This window comes from Cebidichthys violaceus, unplaced genomic scaffold (assembly GCF_023349555.1).
Source record: "Cebidichthys violaceus isolate CVI_PGR_0920_01 unplaced genomic scaffold, fCebVio1.0.p SCAF_63, whole genome shotgun sequence".
Classification (NCBI taxonomy): domain Eukaryota; kingdom Metazoa; phylum Chordata; class Actinopteri; order Perciformes; family Stichaeidae; genus Cebidichthys; species Cebidichthys violaceus.
Window position 1 is genome coordinate 279,735 of NW_027176850.1, and position 18,394 is coordinate 298,128.

General features: G+C 43.7%; 1 protein-coding gene across 2 annotated transcripts in view; it reads right to left on the reverse strand.

Moving 5' to 3' along the window:
* Positions 1–17,002, reverse strand: part of tshz1 (teashirt zinc finger homeobox 1) — a 28,989-nt gene extending 11,987 nt beyond the window's left edge. The window contains exons 1-2 of one of the 2 annotated variants that reach the window (XM_068734371.1): positions 16,730–17,002; positions 15,846–16,500 (exon numbers count right to left, since the gene is read on the reverse strand). In XM_068734371.1, the coding sequence (XP_068590472.1) occupies positions 15,846–15,885 (40 nt within the window). In that variant the 5' untranslated portion in view covers positions 15,886–16,500; positions 16,730–17,002. Of the gene's footprint in view, positions 1–15,845; positions 16,586–16,729 lie in introns of those variants that run through there. The other variant, XM_068734372.1, reaches the window with a different exon arrangement.
* Positions 17,003–18,394: the final 1,392 nt, after the last annotated feature.

Sequence of the window (18,394 nt, forward strand, 5' to 3'; positions counted from 1 at the left end):
CATGCCTGTGTGTGTGTGTGTGTGTGTGTGTGTGTGTGAGCGAACAATGGCTATGAACAGCTTCACAGTCAGAGAGAGAGAGAGGCAGGAAGAGAGGAAGCAATCCTTCAACAGAGCACAATATCAGACTGCGGACAGACAACTAACGGCTGGAAGGTTCTGGAAAACGAGAGAAGCCTGCCTCCCTCACATTTCAGCTCCAAATGCCGCCTCCCAAAGTGCCCTCCATCTAACACTAACACGCACACACTCACACACACATAAATGGCACCATAACTCTATATCCGCAATCAATCTGGGCTATGAAGACACATCCATCTCCAGTAATGTTAATGGGAGGGTTTTGGTGGTTGGAAGGGGGGTGGAGGACAGGGGTAAAACAGAGGGTATGCGACTGTAGGGCTGACCTCAGAGCAGTGTGAGGTAATACCTCTGTGTGTGTGTAATAGAGACAGAGTAAATGAATAAAAAGCGAGAAAAGAGCTGCGTGCATTTGAGCGTACGGTTGTGTATTTGTCTGCATGTCAGGGGGTCAGGTGTGTGTGTGTGCGCGTCAGTGTGTGTGGGAGAGAGACTGATGGCTGTCAGCTTGCATCTGGCAGAGAAAATAAATTAGGCTTATGAAGACAAATGAACAGGCTATGGAAAGAGTAAACGGGGGTGGAGGGGGATCACGACAGAGAGAGAGAGAGAGAGAGAGAGAGAGAGAGAGAGAGAGAGAGAGAGAGAGAGAGAGAGAGAGAGAGAGAGAGAGAGAGAGAGAGAGAGAGTGCAGGGAAGGAATGAAGAGGAGGGAGACAGAAAAGAAGGATATTGTGAGTACGTGGTGGCATGGATATGAAAGGAAGGAGATGGAGCGGCGTTGCCAACTAAGAGAGAGTTCCTTTCGGCAGCCAGTGACCGTTCATTAAGAAGGACGGGCACACAGACAGGCCTGCTGCTGGCAACAGGAGAAGCTTTGGCATGCAGCTTCTCTGCCTGCAAGGGAAACATATATATGGGTGTGTGTGTGTGTGTGTGTGTGTGTGTGTGTGTGTGTGTGTGTGTGTGTGTGTGGGTATGTGTGTTTGTGGGTCCACTGCCAGCATGTTAAAAATCAAGAAAATATACTTCTTTGCTTTAGTTGTGCAAGACTCTTCATTCTTTAAAGACAAGCAAACAAAAAAGCTTTTAAAGCCACAATGCAGCTTGGATATAATGAGTTATCACTGGGTTTGTATCTGTGCTGGAAGTGGCTCTCAGTGTGTGTTTCCTCTGCTTGTGTGTTGGTGTCAGCGTGTATCCATGTGTGCTCTATCTCCGCAGATTTGTCAGTGTCTATCCCTTGACACACTCCCCTCGTTGCGAGTGGAGGAGAGCTCTCGGGGGGCTTTGTCACGCGGCGGTCTGTTCTTTTCCTGAGGCCTGGCGCCCCTCGTTTGATAAATGACACATGTCATTCTGTCAGCCCCTGCCATCCGGGCTGGGAGGCCCCGAGCTGATGTATGGCCGCCCGGGCTAAAGGAAATCAGAGTGTTTTGGCAGCGCCCTGAGAACATGGCCTCTTATAAGGGGTATGCGTCTGTGTGTTTGTGCCTGTCTGTCTGTGATACTGAGTGCATGTTTAATTGTGTGTGTGTGTGTGTGTGTGTGTGTGTGTGTGTGCCTATTAGTGAGTGTCTGTGTACACGTGCATGTGTGCTTGCTCTCAACCTGTCAGGCGGACGGGCAGAGGGAGACAAATCATCGTCATGGCCGCCCCAGCTGTTCCCCAAATTTGGTGCGAGGAGGAGAGCGAGGGATAAAATCCTGCCGTTTGAGTTTTAAACGACTGATGCTTCCCAGAAATGAGACTGAGTGAGAGGACAAGTGGAGCTGAGCGCACGCACGCACACACACACACACACACACACACACACACACACACACACACACACACACACACACACACACACACACACACACACACACACACACACACACACACACACACACACACACACACACACACACACACACCGAATCAAAACTCCAATAGGAATCAAGCCAATCACAGAAGGAAGCAACAGACAGCCGGAGTGGATTTCTTGAAAACAAACATGCGCGTCAACACACGTAAACACACATGCTTCAGACGTACACATATGTAAACACACAAACACAAACTTTGGACAAGGCATTTGCACCTTAACCAACATAAAAAAAACAAGGACATGCAGGCAAAACACAACCATAACCATGTTTAAAGAAGTGTCAGTTATACCACATGTCGCCAGTATCGTTGGTAACAAAATCTCAAAAAGGTTCTCACTAAACTGTCTCAAGGTCCAGACCATCCTTACAGCTACACAGCAAACATATGCACAGACATTTCCCTGGTGGAGGACAGTCCCACCTGGAGGTTGTGAACTCTGTACGACCCGGTTTGATTGGGCCGAACTCCCCCCCCCCCCTCCTCCTCCTCTCCTCTCCCACGGAAAAGAAGCGGGAGAAGGGGAAAAAAACAGCGTCATTAAGCTGTGAGTGATGAGTGGCAGCCATGGGTGACATCCTCCCCTCTCTCTCTCTCCTCCACTCTCCAACTGCTTTCACTGTCTCTCTCTCTCGCTCTCCCTTTTTTTCTTCTCCATTGCCTTGATACTTTTCTCTCTCTCTCTCTCGCTTTATTCACCTCTCTCTCTCCATCCCTCAACCCCTCAAGTCATTTCTCTTTCACTCCTCTGTTGCTTTGCCTCCTCTTTTTCCACTCCCTCATCCCTCCCTCCCTCGCCCCCCTCCTCTTCTCTCCCTGGTTCTTTTTTGTCTGCTGTCACTCTCTTCTTCTCCCCTTTTTTTCACCCCTTAATGCCCCTCCCCTCTCTCTCACACACACACACACACACACACACACACACACACACACACACACACACACACACACACACACACACACACACACACACACACACACACACACACACACAATAGTGCCTCACTCAGTCTTGTCTAGCTCTCTGGCCCCGGTCATGTAGACACTCAGCTCCTCCATACATAATAGATCCCAAATATCCAGAGGAGGGGGTTCACATTATCACCCGCTCAGGATTGTGCCATCAGCACTGCTTCCACAGTGGCTCCACTGTCTGGCACCGCGAGGCTGACTGTAGTTTTAAAATAGTTTTAATGAATATGTGAAAATGTCTCTTTTAACCAACTTCTGTTCAGACAGGCCTGTCCAGTCGTGTGTGTTAATTTCCTGTCCCAAGGAGGGCACTTTTAACGGCTTAGCACAAGTTTTCAGGCTCTTACCGTGGGTGTTCTGAACTTTTATAATTGAACCTCAAAGCACAATGTCACATCTTGTCTTCTTTTTGGAAATGGAAGTAAGCTTCAAGTGTCCTAGACAAAAAAAATGCAGCCTTGTAATACATTGTAACACAAGAAAATACACAAAACAGGTTACTTTTTGTATTTAATTCAGATTGCTATAAAACAGGTCAGCATCTAAGCACAGAAGTCCATTTTAAAAATGAAATCTAGAGTATCCTCTCTCTGTCTGTTATACACCGTGGTGAAGTTACTGGAGGAGAGAGCGGAAGGAGATAATTGACTGAACTTGATCAACTTGATGTTAATCAGCGTGAGCCATTCTGCTCCTTGATCTTGTTTAGTTAGACCGAGTTTAATTAACCAATCCTGACATGCACATTCTCCCTACTGACAAACGCTGCGCCCTGTGCACACCAAGGGAACTTAACGTTACGGGTATTGTTCGGTGCTTCTTGTGTAAATAAAGTAACGAGACAAATTAACATGGTTGTTAATTACGCCGTTGTCATTTTACAGCCGGTCCAAACCTTTCCAGGGCTGAAATGCACTTCCAGAGTCTCTTTTTAAACAGCAAACTCTAATCATAAACACTGAAGCTGCAGCTCCTGTTTCTCACCCTGATACGTTTTTTTTGATGAAAGAAAAAGTCCAGACAGCCCAAAGCTGTTCTTATTCAGACTGAACTATCACAAACAACCTGTTGTTGGGTATGCCAGAGAACCCTCAAGCAAGCTGCACACATTTCTTCCTGTTTGTTGGGTCGAAGAATGATTGAACTCATGTCGACCCGTAACGTAAACTTTAACTTTAATCAGTTTGTATACTTCTGCCGTTTTGATAAAGTTTGATTTTTGTGAAAGTGCATTTATCTGGCCCTTTTCACGATGGCTATTGTTTATGCTGTTATTAATGTGTTCCATATATACATAAATCAAGAGATCCTTATTATATATCAAGCCTCAGCAAACTGAATAGTTTGGGGTTTTGGGCTTTGGTAAGTTGTGATTGAAATGATTCACTATCATCCAGAATTTTATGGACCAAAAGATTCATTGAATATTCAAGAAAATAATTGTCGGATTTATTGAAAAGTAAAATAATAATAATAATAATTGCAGCCTTCATTAAAATTGTAGCACACTAAATCACAATCAAATCAATTGATGGTGTGCCGTCCTAGTAGCATATTTTTGGAAAACGTAAAGCATATTTCAAGCTGATGATTTCTGCCCAGTTTGATGTAAATATTGTACCAGAGTCATCACTTCGAACTTCCAGTTTAATATATATGGCAGAACTTTCTCTAGGTTCATTTACTGTTTCCTAAATCAGCAGTTATTGTTAAAACAGAGAAGTTTAAGTACAAGGCTCCAACTTTGAGGCAAGGCAGGGAAGGAATGAAGTGACAAACTGAAAAGATGGAAAAGAAAACCAGAATAGTTTCTTTTACCCACACCTAGAAATGACTCATACACACTGGGAATGGGCCAAATACACTGTCAGTAATCAACAAGTTGACAGAAATATTGCACAGACCTTCACACAGTTCAAACAGCAAGCGGTACCCCAACTAAAAGGTATCGTCAATGGCACACACATACTACTTAATGGACAAAAATGGACCAGTTAGACACGATCCAGAAGCCTTTCATGGACGACATTTTGCATGAGGGAGCAAACACAGACAGATGGAAAGACATTTTTTAGGGTCCAAAAGCCTATTGTAAAGTGTCTGCATTATTATAATAATGCATTACATAATTCAAAGTACTGCAGTCAAAAAGTCACTTTAACCAAAGTACAAAAAACCAAAATGTACTCAAAGTATTAAAAATAAAAGTACTCAGTTGCAGATTATTATATAGATGTATATCATATATATATATATATGTACAATTCTGCAACTTTTAGTGACAAGGGAGGCATGTGTGGAGCCACAGTTCTCTGTAGCTTCTTACCCTGCTACGCTCTAAGCCCGCCCATTTTTTAGCGGTCCAATCAAATGCAAAGGATTTGATTTAAATCCTTTTTGTAACTGTACAGCGTTTAAATACTCCGTTTCTCGGGGGAAATACTCACAGTACAGAAGTTAAAAAAACGCTCCAACTTCCATTTCACTGGCACTTGAAAAGGTCTCATGTCGGTACGGTAAACATGAAGTGACAGCCAGCAGGTGGTTAGCTTAGCATTAAGTCTACAAAAAGCTAGCATGGCTCTGTTCAATGGTAACAAAATCCATCTATATGAACACCACTCACGCTCAATAATCAACACGTCATATCTCGTTGGTTTTATGATGAGATGGACAAGTAAACAGGACAAGAGTCTCAGACAGGCAGAGACAGGTGATCAGAAACAGATGCTCAGGTGGACGGCGAGTTCAACGGAAAGAGCTGGCTTGCTGCGCGAGGGGCTGAGTGACGAGAGAGACACGCTGACAGAGGAGACGTTTTTGGTGCACAAGAGACCTCCTGCTGTTTTCTCTGAGACAGACGACTTAGAGGGACGGAGCTGAGCTTATACCCCCCTGTGATTGGCACCGTCTGAGACGACGAGGCGGCTCAGGAAAGATTTGGGAGGAACTTTTGGAGGCAGCATGTGGTGTTGTTGAATCGACTGGGATCCGGAGACCTTACATCCCTTTTCAACCGCCCGTCAAGCCGACAACTGTTAAGTAATTACTTTGTGCAACCCCGAGGAAATTGTGGTCAGTGGGTTTCTTATAAATGTACGAGTCAAACAGAACTGAACAGCACACAATATGCTTTGATTCTTTTCCCGTGCAACATACTTCATGGGAATGGAAATGTGTGACAGTCATGTGTTTGGACTTCAAAGAAGATGACACAAGATTTAACTGCCCTGTGACCGTTGAGATTTTTTACCACAACAAGACGTGACTGCTGGATGTCGCTGAAATCAAAATATTGCAAAAAAAAAAAAAAAAAAAGAGGCTCTGGAAATGTGAGAACGAGGCCAGCGGGCCTGAAAGGGTATATAGATTACGCTCTCCTTTTCAGATGTCGAGTTCATGTTCTTGTAACCAGTTCACTGACTCTTGAGCATCCAGTGAGAGAGAGAGAGAACGATAGATGAGGGCGAGAGACAGGGAGGAAGATGAAAGAAAATATGAGCAGGGTAGAGGAGAATTGAGTCAGTAAGATAGAGATTGATGACAGATAGGAAGATGAGAAAAGGCTTACAGGGAGAGAGAGAAAGGGGGCCAGTAATCCCAAAAAAGGAGTAGGCTGATATGAACATGAAGAGGGTGAGGGGAGGGTGGCAGTGACACTTGACCAGGCTGACCTTCCTCCGCGTCCGCTCTCAAGGACACAGTGTCATCTGTTAACTATATCCACTCCCAGATGGCTTATCTGCAGCAAGCTAGTGTCTAAAAATGATATTCATTGCTTCTAAACCCACTTTATCAGTTAAAGAAACACTCCTTTTGAGGATAGAAATATTTGCCCCCCTGACTTATGTCCACTTGCAGCGACTGTTGTTTGGATATCCTGAGGCCTTTAATCCACGTAATAAAAACAAGTATCTTTCTTTTCATGATATATGATACTGGTTCTTGACAACATGCGCCACATGCAAAAAAAAAACAAGGCTCTCTTTAGAGCTATAAAGGGAAAAAAACAACTTTACCATTAGCTGCTGCTTAGTTTGCATACATTTGATTAATGTTTATGTACTCCTGATGTTTAAAAGAGGATTATATTCAAAACACCATCGGCGTACAGCTATCATGTACAGAAATATTCCAGCCCATATCCAGCATTCGCCTTGGCAACCACAAAAAAGAAAAAAATACACAAATTCTATTTGTAAGCCTCCAGCCTTTTGAGGGTTGCTTTATAGTTTGGTGTGAAGAATTGATGCAACTCTCCATTACAAAGTTTTCATTTTCCTGTTCTGAACTTTAATGGAATCTGCTGAGATACAATATTCAGCCAAAAAGGTACTGCAGCAGTTAGTGCATTGAAATGACTCTTATTTATCTTAGTCTATGGTTTCTACATATTGTCAGCCTCTTTTACTTTAAATAAAAGCAGTGCCTCTACACGGCTCTCAACATGGCGACGGCTGAGCTGGCAGCAAAAGTTGCGGAAGTGCACGCACGGCCGGCCCGGCTTCGTAAAGAAGCTGTGATTACAACACACAGGAGGGAGAAAGACTTAGTTCTCTGCTCAGCTAGACATTACTCTGCATGGCAAACTGTATTAATGCTCTGAATCCCATAATGGAGAGAGCCATTAAAGAATGAAAAAGTAAATGGAAAGCTGACATTGTTAAAACTAGGGATGCCCTGATCCAACCGTTTCCTCTCCTGATACCACTGAGGAGGAAACTGTGTAATGTGGATTTGTCACGTCTGGCCGATAACTGATCTGCTTATTTAGGTCAGTATAGTAGGTTACAATACCAATTGGATTGGTGCTTCTGTAGCTCAAACAGCATGTGTCCTTTTATTCAGGGGCCTATGATGTTGTCTTTAAGCAACAAGCTGATAAGTAGGTGGTTTCTAAAACTGTAAAATTGTTTGCAGGTTTCTTTTGTTGGGATTATGGGAAGCCAACAGGATGCATTCAAGAGTAAAGTGCTTCAAATCACCATACTAGAATGCATGAATTACACGTACAATACTTTCAGCCAGAGAGCTACGCGTTGAGATACATTCTGTATTACTGTGGCAGTCACATGACACTTTAGTGGTTAAAGTAGTTTCTGTAACCACACTTGGTACAACTAAAAACACCTAATTTAACTGTTGATAAAGAAAATGAATTAACAATTACATTGTTCTTCATTATAAAATATATAATAAATAAAATATATGTTTCCTTGTTGTCTCTCTATGCGTACTTAGCTCAAAGGATGGCACCAGCAAAGCAAGTGCGGTGCTCTGCAGTGTAACACAGGCGCATGTAATCAGCGGCTAATAACACGATGGGAGTCGCTGCCCCACCGTAAATCAATGGGCAAAATAATTGCTAATACACTGGTTATCGATTAGCGTGCCCGCCATGCTCTCATTTTCTGGGGCGACCGCGGCTAAGCGCTAAAGCAGTGACAAGGGTAAAGTGTTATTTCTCAAAAAGGCACAGAGACAGACAGCTGGGCCGGGGGAAAAATGACTGCAGGGCCTCGGCAGTAATTCTTAATTGACACCTGTCAGAGCAATGGCAGCAGTCACAGCTGCTGCAGGAGAACGTCTACCCAAGTCCTGTTCATCTGTCACTTTTAATACCTTTTCTTCACAGCACCCTTCTTTCTCTCCCTCTGTTGTCTTCTTCCCCTCACCCACACCCTCTCGTACCCATCCATGCTTCAACCCAGATGTTCAAGGCTGGTTAACAGAGGCAGCGTAACTTCCGGGCTGGGTCGTGTACGGCCTCCGGTGGAAACTCACTTACCTCAACACTGTTTTGTTTTTTTATGTGTACTTTGTGGATCAAAGGCAGGTTTTCAGATTTAGCTTAACTGGCTGAGCTCTTGACCCAAGCATCAGCAAGAGATTCAATATAAAGGAGTACTGAGAGTATTCAAACCTCACTGCGTCGGCTATGATGGCCGTGTATCTCCAGCTTTATCTCTAGTATGATCACCACGATTACCGCAACAGGCGCCGCCTCAGTGGCAATTGCTAAAACATCAAGTGTAGCACTAAAAAAAAAAAATGATGGTGAGTAATTTCACCCAGGGAAAATGCAGAGAATTTTTGCCTTTGGACGAATTAGATCACAGCAAACCAACAATGGCTAACTCTGTCTCGCCAATAGTGGCGTCTGTCTGGCGTATGAAGCATCAATCATGCAGGGACACACACGATACATACAGATACACTGGTGTAACATTACACTGGAATTCAGGACTAAAACCATAAAGTGGATTTATGCGAAAGTACTTGGATGACAGACATATAAAACGGCTGTGTTGCAAAAGGAAACATGGGAAAACAACAGAAAACACACTCCAGACTGGAGGCTTCCCCGAGGACACACTGACCTCTGAGTGTACCATGGACCTCCTGTCTTCTTGCCTTAAATCATCGCTTCCCATTTTTTATCCTTCTTTTCTGCATTCTTTTTCCTTTTTTTCCCCACCCTTAGCCTAATTCTCCGCGTCTTCCCTTGTCTGAGTCTTAAACAGCTTGAATTATCAGAAAACTGTCGGATAAATGTTTGTGTGAAAGAGCAAACGCGGCCTCTTCGGATGTTTGGTTGCCCACAATCCCTTGCTGCTTTGCTCCAGCCTACAGAAATAGTGAAAATATGACGACCAGCTTCAAGAATAGTTTGAGTTGCATCAAAGCGAATCTAATAACTGGAACTTTCATTTTCTTAACATGTGGAAAATTAAGAACTGGCTATGATAATATGAAGCAATTATTAGTTGAATAATCGATAAGTCGATCATCAGAAAATTAATCGGCAACTATTTTGATGATTGAATAATTGTTTTAATTACTTTTTAAGACTCAAGTGGGATGATTTCTACATCATACATGACGATAAACTGAATACGTGTACAAAACAAGACATCTAAATATGTCACCTCTGGCTTTGGGAAATTATAATATTTTGACTATCTTCTGACATTCTATGGACAAAACAAGTCTCGATTAATTGAGGAAAACATTGGCAGATTAATTGATTGTGAAAATAGTTAGTTGAAGCCTTATCCATGAATCCTGATGGACAGGCTGAAAGCACACAGTCACACATGGTTGGATACAAGTGTGAAATAGTGTTCTGCTAGTGTAGACGTTTGAAGCAATCAAACAAATATATTTCATAAACGCTGCCTGTGATTTCACTTCTTTTCCTTTCACTGAATTTTACTCAAAAATAAGCAACTGGTGACCTAAACCCCTCAAGGATTAATCATGTGGATGATTTCATTCTCGTTATAATTCCTGTTTTTATTTTCCAATCCCACTGTAGATTGTGGCTTTTGTTGTGCAGCTGTTCTGAATCAAAGCCAAGACATCTTCGTGAATGGAAAACATACTCACTAAAAGTCAGAGACAATAAATACAACAGGATGTGTTTAAGAGTGAGGGTGCTAGCGAGTTTTATTCCTTGTTTTCTTTACTTCTTTGTAAAGGCTCCTTGTGTCGTGCTTGAGTGAAAATCCAGGCTTTCCTGCTTCCTCTGAACCTCATTAAGCTGTGGGATAGTTTTACTTCGCTGCTGCAGCGCTGAATGCCTTCACATCGTCACCCTGCTGCCGAGCCTAATTCCCACATATTTTCAATCCGGCCCTCTCTTTTCCATAAGAGCAGTCATCGATCTTCATTTGTCACTTAACCTCCACGAAGATGAGGACATAGAGTGTAGTTGTGCGAGTGTGCGCATTAGCGTGTGTCTTTGATTTCCTGAAGGCCTGCTGGCTGTGACACCACATGCAAATGAAACTGTGGGTGTAGCGGAGTGTGGGATAGCAAATATATCCACCGACTCCTTCAGTCAATGTCACCTGTTAATGGCACTTTACATACACTGCCTTATCACAGGATCAGAATGTTTCTCACACACACACACACACACACACACACACACACACACACACACACACACACACACACACACACACACACACACACACACACACACACACACACACACACACACACACACGTCTTGCTCAGTGACTCGTACACACGCGCAGTTTTCATCTACAGACTTTTCACTTCAAATATTTTTTTTCCTCTCACAGTGCAGCTTCAGCTCCTGACAAATGTCATTAAATACTTTATCGAAAAAATCCTGATAAAACCAACACCAGGTTCCAAGGCGATGAGGTTCTTAGTCGACAGGTGCCGTGAGCTACATTTCTGTAGAGTAAATACAATGCAAAGTAACAACAACAACAAAATGTGCTAATGCTGCTTGGCTTCCAACCTTGCTCCTTTTCTGTCAAACAAGCCCAAAAGCGGTTAGCAGAAAGGTCAGAGGAGAGGTATTGACAAAATATTTCACATTCAATGGAAGCCACCCATATTCAGCTAGTCTTCCACTATGACAAACTACTCACACTGCATATACAGTACGTCTACACACAGTACCAGTCCATGTACTAAACATAAGCTTACATCCAGACTTGAGGCTACAACCACTCATAACCTCATCACAGGTGTGTTTGTGTCCAGCACGGTGTCGGCTTCACGAGTCCCACGTTTTGATTCCTCACGTCACACTGCAGGCAAACTCTGCTGTTAAGTGTACACTGGAACGACTGGGGGTGGGTGTATGAGAAGTGGCTAATGCCGAGTTGATTATATCAAGGCAGCTTGCAGACTTGACACCTTGCTGAATTTGTAAGCATTAATCGGTGGGGCCCTGTCACTGATCCGTCAGCTACCTGGATAATTAGGGAGTGTGGCTAACGACGCCGTCGGGAAAGAAAGGAAGCTCAACTTCTCCCCCACTCACAAGTCATAATTAAGAGACTCCTTTTTGCATTGAGGTAGCTATAGCAGCAGTAAAAGGGGAGGGGGGGGGGGGTCTCTTTAGGCAGCCGCTGATGTCAGTGGAGAGGCTCATAAGGCAAGGCACCGCTCGGTGTGTACCTCATTGTGGCTTCAATCTGGACAAATGTTGCAGAGCGCTTTAATTAAACCTGCTGAGCTAAGCTATACAGACAGATCATTAAAATGTAGCGCTGAAGTCCATTTATTGGAGACACTGAATCACACGTATTAAAGAAATTAACAGCATCCACGGCCCCTGACTGTAACTGGAATACTTGATTTATGTTTAGAGCGCTAAACTTTTTTAATTAGCGGCATCGGTGTGTGAGCGGCCCAAACCCAGCCAGTTGCCTAACATTTCTATCAAGAGAGGAGACAAAGGCAAACTAATTACGGTCTTCAGCTGGGAAGGAACACATTTCCACATGGTCATGTTTAACAGTATCACAGCGTGTCACTTTCTCTGCCTTCATGGCCTGCGCTAATTCTGTCAGTGTAGGAACGGCTCTCTCTGCTGTCAGTGGAGATAAGAATCCAGCACAGGATCAAACATTTCTGAACTTAAATACCCAAGAGTGAAAAGAAACGGAGTGAATTTCAGATTCCCTGCCTAATTCAACCTAAGAACAGTGAGTACAAAGAAGTCTACACGCTCTTATGGACCAGTATGCTGATCCATCCTCCTGTGGATTGGTCAGCCACAGTTTGCCCCGCCTCTTCCTCTGTGTCAGTAAAACTAAATGTTGTGCAGAAAAGGTAATACATTTTTTATTTTTTATTTTTTTTGCAGGTAGACCTTTTCAACTCCTCTGGAATAAATTCAACACAAAGCCACACTGTAATCACACCGACGTGTTGAATGATTAGTTGACAGCTTCATTACTCAGAGTGACGGTGTTTGATTTAAGATATTGTAGCAGGCAAACTAAAAGCGAGAGTAGATGTGCAGCAATGCCATTGATTTCCCAACAGCGATCAAAACTGTGACCTCAGTATCAAGGCAAATACAGAATTATGGCTTCATTGTATATCTTGTATACAATATGAAGTAAACCGATTACTGGTTATCTAGCTGCAAATGCATGTTGCCATATGTAAACATGCTAATGCTACCGATGGAAGCAGCCCGATATCATGCACAGTTTTCTAAGAACAGCAGTAAAAATAAGTGCTGATTACAGCAGTTACAATAGATTGGCCTGTAAAACATCATACAATTTAGAAAAACGACTTTTCAAAGTTCATACTGTAGGTAACGTCTTCAAATTGTTTATTTTGACTGATCAACGATCCAAAAAAACTAAAATAGAAATTTTGAACATTAAAGCTGCATAATCCTCACATCTGATGAGATAGAACACGATAATGTTATGTAAACGATACATTTATAACCAAAACTGTTGCAGATTAATTTTCTGTGGATTGACTAATAATTTCCGCACTAACTTTGCACATAATCAAATGCATTCCGGGGACAATAACATTAGTTGTACACCTGGTTGTTGTCTTAACCTGGAATGGTCAACATGAAATAAACAAAGACAGAGAATCACAGAAAGAGAGAAACAAAACCTCACTTGAAGACACAGTTCATGTCTTTTTATACTTCACCTCCCACTACATTTGAATTCTCATTATAATTAGCTTACAAGATTTTACTGCATTGTTTACCTCGAGGTCCTGTGAGAAATACCTCGCAACACAACAGCACTTCAGTGAGAGGAGAAAAAAACAGGACATGACAACAAATGACTGCAGCAAAAGTCTCTGCTGCTCAAATTGCACTGCACTGAACTCAACTGCCAAAACTAACAGATGCAGTAATGTGGTTCCAAATGAAAGAACACTGATGTATTGTCACTGGTCATAAACTAGATAGGGTACAGCGCCATTACAGGGTCTAAAATCATCACTGTGACTGATGAAACAGAGCCCATTTAAAATGGCATACAAAGAGCCATTGAATCCTCTCTTTCTCTTTCTCTTTCTCTTTCTCTCTCTCTCTCTCTCTCTCTCGCTCTCTCTCTCTCTCTGAGGAGCGTATGCAACATTTTGCTTTAGTGCAACTCCTAAGTAACAAATCCAGGTTGTGGAAATATCTGGTAATGCATTGTAAAAATAGCCCTTGTTTAAAGGTGTGTACACAATTTCACAGAAGGAACCGTCTCTAACACACACACTTCAGTAGAGGTGTAAAGTTTTTAGATTGACCATATGTCATGCACTGGAAATAATGTAGAGACACAGGCTGCCAAGTTGGGATTAACCATTACTGCCTGTGATGTATGCGTCTGTCACAAAAGCAGACAATAAAATCAATATTCAAAAGCTGAGCCTGAATGGGAGCCCCTTCAGAGCTCAGGCTGAGGGACCAGAAGAAGAGGCTGGAAAAACAGGAAAACACTTTCTGTTTCATGCTCTCTTTTGGGGATTTCACCACTATTTGTGGCAGAGGTATAAGCCGACACTATTCACTCTCAGGCTTGTTCTTCAAACACATTTCCCTCTATCCATCACTAAAGCCTGGCGTCAATTAGAAATTACAGCCCCACCGAGTTCAAAGTCTTTCTGTCACAACCTTGATTAAGTCTGCTTAACCTCACATTTCCACTGCCTGCTTAACATTCTACAGCTGTTTTATTCAGCTTTGGTCATTACTGCACCAACTTCAAAGGCTCCTCTTTTCCCCCGTCATTTGAAAATGCATGTCAATCACACACATCGCCCAGGGACATCAAATGGATTCAGGCAAACATGTGATTCCCTCTCAGAACAGTTCACGTCTGGTCAACTTAACGACAACATGGAGACATGACTGTCAGGGGGCGATATGTGGGAGCCGAAAAAGAGACTGTGGCATTGAATTTCTCAGAAAATGTGTAATTATTTACTTTGGTTGAGGTCCTTTTTTTTTTTTAAAGAAAAAGCCAGTTAAATATAAATTAGTGCCCAACTTGTAACTCTCTATGTGCTTCTTATTACAGATGCTCGACTGAAACACACTTAAAAACGTTTTATTTAATACCAAGCAAGTTTGTGGTACCATAGAGTGATTTTTGACATACATATTATAGCCTGTTCATGTTTAGGTGTATGCAACGTTGCTGCTGCATCCTGCCTCTTAAACATTTACGGCAGACTTACAACACTTCCTTCTCCTAAGAGATAAACACAGAGGTCAGGTCAAGAGCTTGAAGTGACCATTAGAGGTAACCTCCCCACTTCACCCTGCAGTGTTTTGGGGGGCTATTCCTGTAGGAGATGCCTCTCTGTGATCTCGCTACGCCCCAGCACCCCTCCTCCCTTGTTCCCTCCCCCTTGGGTATTAATCGCAAAGTATTTATCCCGCTTGAGAACTTTTCTTTCAATTTGTCTTTTCTTTGCTCCTCGGCGGGGGCAAAAAGTTATCCTTTGAGGGAGTCCAGCTGCCGGGGCGCATGCGTGTCTTTCTCTCTCTGGCGAGTGATTTACTGATGTTTATCAGGAATGAATAGATCAAAGGCAGTCGCATGACAGGCGGTCAATCAAGCATCAAATCAAGGATGGCAATCCCAGAGCGGAACTGAAAATATGCCACTTTTCTTTCTCTTTCTTGCTTTTCTCTTTTTTTTTGACTGGCACCAACACATCAAAAACACGTTCGCTTGTAAAAAAAAAAAAAAAGATGAGCTTTTGTTTGTTTGAAGAACTTGGATGCTGGCAACCTAGTGGAGGATCCGCTTTAAAAGCGTTGAAACTGAAGTGCAGCTGAGCGCATTCATCCCTTCAGGAGGTAGAATGGGCATCGAGGCATGGCTGCGTAAAAGAAAGAACACTGTGCGCCAGTCAAAACACGCCTTAGATTAGGAATAATAAAACGTATTGTGGGGCTGATGAGAGATTCGGCTTTGCTCTCTACACTGAATGCACGCGCAGCCTCGAGTCTGCTAGCCCTTGTATCGTGTCCTGCACCAGGCATAACAACGGCGGAGTAAACTTGTCCGCATACCGAGCCTGATTCCTGGCTGTTTTGTCGTGACTGCGAGGAGAATAAAGTGCGTGTGTTTCTGTGTTTGTTTTTGAAGGAGCCGGGGCTTACCTGCTGACCGCCGCGGTGCTTGCTGCTTTCTCCTCGGCATGCTGCTGCGAGACTTTCCGCTTGACTTTTCATGCAGAGATCAAAACAGCGGACGAGCTGGAGAGGAAACCCAAAGTGAGGAAAACCAAAGCCAGCGGCGCTTCCTCGGTTCTTCAGCGGGGATGTGAGAAGTGTAGATCCCTCGCAGGGGCGAAGAAGTCTCTGTTTGTCGGTGCGAGGCGAGGTTTAATCTCTACTGATCATTGTTTATAATCGGTGTGTCCGGTGAGAAAACGAAGATTACAAATCATTTAAAGCAGCAAAAAAAAAGGGGGGGCTCGTCCGTTAACTTCTGCCGAAACTCATCGCGGGCTGGGTCGATGGAAGAAAAAAAAAAAAACTGGCGGAAAGCTCCGTGCGGATCTCAAGTCTATTGAGGGCGGATATGGACGGCTACCGGAGCTCCTCGACGCGTTCCCATCAAAAAAGAGGTTTACACCCCCTGACTGGACTAATTCGTACCTCTGTTCACAGCAAAAAGTGAAGAAAAACCGGAGCTCCCCTTCTGGCGTTTTAACTCACTCGGCGGTGGAGAGCAAACTGCGCTGTGGTGTTTCGCACCGTCCGTCCGTCCGGGTGCCAGCTCTGAGCTCCGGTCCACAACCTCCGCTACAGTCTTCGGGAAGAAATCAGGAAAAAGGGAGAGGAAAGAGTGACACGTTAGTCGGGCTGTGTGTCAATCAGTCAAGTATGTGTGTGTGTATTCGTGTGTGTGTGTGTGTGTGTGTGTGTGTGTGTGTGTGTGTGTGTGTGTGTGTGTGTGTGTGTGTGTGTGTGTGTGCAGCAGCAATCAGCTCACACACCCCGTCTCCCTGAAAACAGCCTCTGGATAATGAAATACTCACATATACGCTTGTCCGTCCCGATTGTCAACATGGACACTTGACGAATTTCTCAGAAAGTCATCACCAAAACAACGAGCGGGGCCCGCCCTCCGAGCCGCAGACCGTGCGCTTACTGCCGCTATTGTGTCGCGCTTTTGTATTTAGTGTTATTTGTTCTAAAGAGCGCAACGAGCGTCCCCCGGATATTCTCCGCAGTGAAATGTGCGCACGTTTGGTGATGCGCGGTGCGTTCAAACAGCTCTCTCCACACTGACAGACAAGACACATCCAGCTGCCTTTCCGGGCCTCTCCTTTACTCCACCCCTCCACAAGCGTCACCCTGACAGGCAGAGCCCACCTGTCAATCTGCGCCTCTAATTGTTCACTGGGATGGCTTTCAGTCCAACGCCTTTCCGTCTCCGCACGCACGTACACACACATGCGCGCGCGCGCGCACAGGATACACAGGAGGGGTGCGTCCCGTTCGTTGTCATGCAAGTGGCCGATTTGTAAACTTGCGCTTTAGCAACAGAATGAGAGCTGCCGTAAAAAAAAGTTGACTGTAGCCTGTGTGTGTGTGTGTGTGTGTGTGTGTGTGTGTGTGTGTGTGTGTGTGTGTGTGTGTGTGTGTGTGAGAGAGAGAGAAGGATTTCTAAAACTCTAAATCAGATTTGGTTTAATAGTCACTGCTGCTACAGTACAGATATATTATGAGCCGAGGACTGCAACACGAATCCATCGTTTTAATATGCAAATACAAATAAAATCTCCATATAAAATCGCTAAAAAGCAGCAATAAACCTATTAGACATTGTTGATCCGACACAAGGAGGATAATCTTTCTACAAGCACAACAGAATCAGGCCTGTCTGATTATTGGGATTATACCCTGAAACATCAATCACTAATAAGTAATGTAAACAGTGGGGCTTGGAATCTGTAAAAAACAAACTGCCGTCAAAAAACACAACTTCCGCAAGTGACATATCTTCTATATTCTTTGAATAAAACATACTTTTACGACACTCTCTGCTGACTTCTTTCTCTCCTTCGACCACAAAATGTAAGAAAAATAGTTTTTTTTTTACTTTCTCAGACAGCCTTAAGTGTGCAGTGCAGATCGGCTCTCAGCTCTGCTCCAAAGTTTGCTAAAGAAAAAAAAAAAGTGGAGATTTTCAGTGACCTCTTTAGCGGGACAAAGGAGGCTGCATATCGATTCGTTACACCTTTTTTTTTTTTTTTTTTTTAGTGCGGCTTGTGGTGAAGGGGAGGGGCTCTGAATCCACAAGAGGCTCCATTAATAGCCTACACTCGGTCCTAACTATTATCCACCATAAAGTGTTTATAAAGGGCACACAAGTAGGCTAATGTTATCTCAAATGAGACGGCGTGATTTACTGCCGGAGAGGATGGAGGACAAGAGAGAAGGGAACGAAGTCTAAAGTTTGAGTGATACAATCACAAATAACGTGGATGGCACGAGAGCTGGCTCTGGATGCGCTCCTCTTCCGTCTGCGGCCATCTATAGGACTTTAGGACTCTCTATTCATCCGGCTCCACCGGTCCGAGGTGCGACTGTTAGGTTTGGACCGGATCATTTACAAGGCACTGGATTACGAACTCTCTGCAAACCGTCCTGGTAGAACTGATTCTGGTGAGTTTCTGAATGTTAACCCCTCCAACCTC